The following is a 1347-nucleotide window of genomic DNA, read 5'->3' as shown; positions in this document are numbered from 1 at the left end:
TAGTTAGTATCAGCAATTTTTTATGCTGAAGGGTACGATATATTGCATATTTGTTTACAAACAATCCCTTTAAACTTTAATCATTGATTATTATACATCTATTAAAAAACCATAATGGCCGACATCAGTGACAATGCGACAACAATTGAAAAAGAATGATGGCCGACAACTGCAACAATTAGAAAAGAATGATGGCCGACACTACGTCATAGTAGAGCAATAAAAATGGCCGGGGGCAGGAGGAAGAACTAGTTATCATAAAAATGATTTTCGACGCTGAGACGTTGATTGCAAAAGTATAGACCAAATTGATCATGAACATCATAAATTTAAAAGATAACAGAAAAACAGGAAGGTGAGATGGGACTGGCAACACAGTAGTGATTTATCTTCATTTGCTAGAGTAAAGAATGCTGAGTTCACTGAAAACTAATATATAAATCCGAAACTCAGAATAAATAATTATACTAAGAAAATATTTATTGCAATAAAAATGTAAAATACAAGAAAAAGTGGAAAATAATTAATAATAAATATTTCTTGATTATTTCAGAACGGTAATAACAAATGGCGGCCAATGACCATTTCGAATCCTTCCACGAAACTACGATTAGCCCGCAACATGCCACAATGGGTGGTAAGTATAATTTATACATATTTATTCTGTCCGTTTCAAAATTCTTCAAGATCTATTATATGTAAAGTTACTCTTAGGAACGGTATTAGCATGCAACAATACATTTTATTCGTTCTATTAAATTACAAAAATTAATGTCAGATCATCAATGTACGCTTTTCTTCAAATTTTTTTCGTTTATACAACTAAATTTAAATTTCTACACTTTATTATGTACAATAGTTAGCACTTTAAATATTTAACATTCGAGACATTAAATCTTTTATAAAAAAAAACAATGAGAGTAATTTAACATTAAAATTTTAATTTTGTTTCAGCGTTAAATCAAATTACTTAATAAATTATGAGTACATAAAAAAACATAAATATAAAATAAACGTATACAAAAAAAAAACAATCACATCAAACATGTGACATTGCCCATGTCGAACTTTTCCGTTTAAATTACTTTAGGTACATTTAAAATCAGTGCTCTGATGTTTAAATTTGACTCCCACCTTCTGTGTGGTATATTACTATAGGAAGTAAAAAAATTAAGTACAAACAGATGTAGGTACATAAAAAAATTTGGCTAATTGAAAATATTAACGTCATTTTAATTTAATAATTTTATTTTAAATTGAAAGTAAACTTTATTTATCTAATAAGGTGTATATATAGAATATATAAAAAACACACAAAATAAATATATATATAAACAATAATGTATA

At 27.1% G+C, this 1347-nt stretch overlaps 2 protein-coding genes across 9 annotated transcripts in view; one reads left to right on the top strand and one right to left on the bottom strand.

Moving 5' to 3' along the window:
* Positions 1–1347, top strand: part of LOC108736579 — a 48986-nt gene that overhangs the window by 8347 nt on the left and 39292 nt on the right. For all 7 annotated transcript variants that reach the window (XM_025978134.1, XM_025978133.1, XM_025978132.1 and 4 more), the window contains one exon: positions 554–637. In XM_025978134.1, the coding sequence (XP_025833919.1) occupies positions 578–637 (60 nt within the window). In that variant the 5' untranslated portion in view covers positions 554–577. The remainder of the gene's footprint in view (positions 1–553; positions 638–1347) is intronic.
* The window catches only part of LOC108736588, a 16801-nt gene that overhangs the window by 8701 nt on the left and 6753 nt on the right, over positions 1–1347 (bottom strand). The window lies entirely within an intron of this gene.

The sequence above is a fragment of the Agrilus planipennis genome, unplaced genomic scaffold (assembly GCF_000699045.2).
Source record: "Agrilus planipennis isolate EAB-ADULT unplaced genomic scaffold, Apla_2.0 scaffold108, whole genome shotgun sequence".
NCBI lineage: Eukaryota > Metazoa > Arthropoda > Insecta > Coleoptera > Buprestidae > Agrilus > Agrilus planipennis.
The sequence above is the reverse complement of the archived record's forward strand: the minus strand, read 5'-3'. Positions and strand labels throughout refer to the sequence as shown.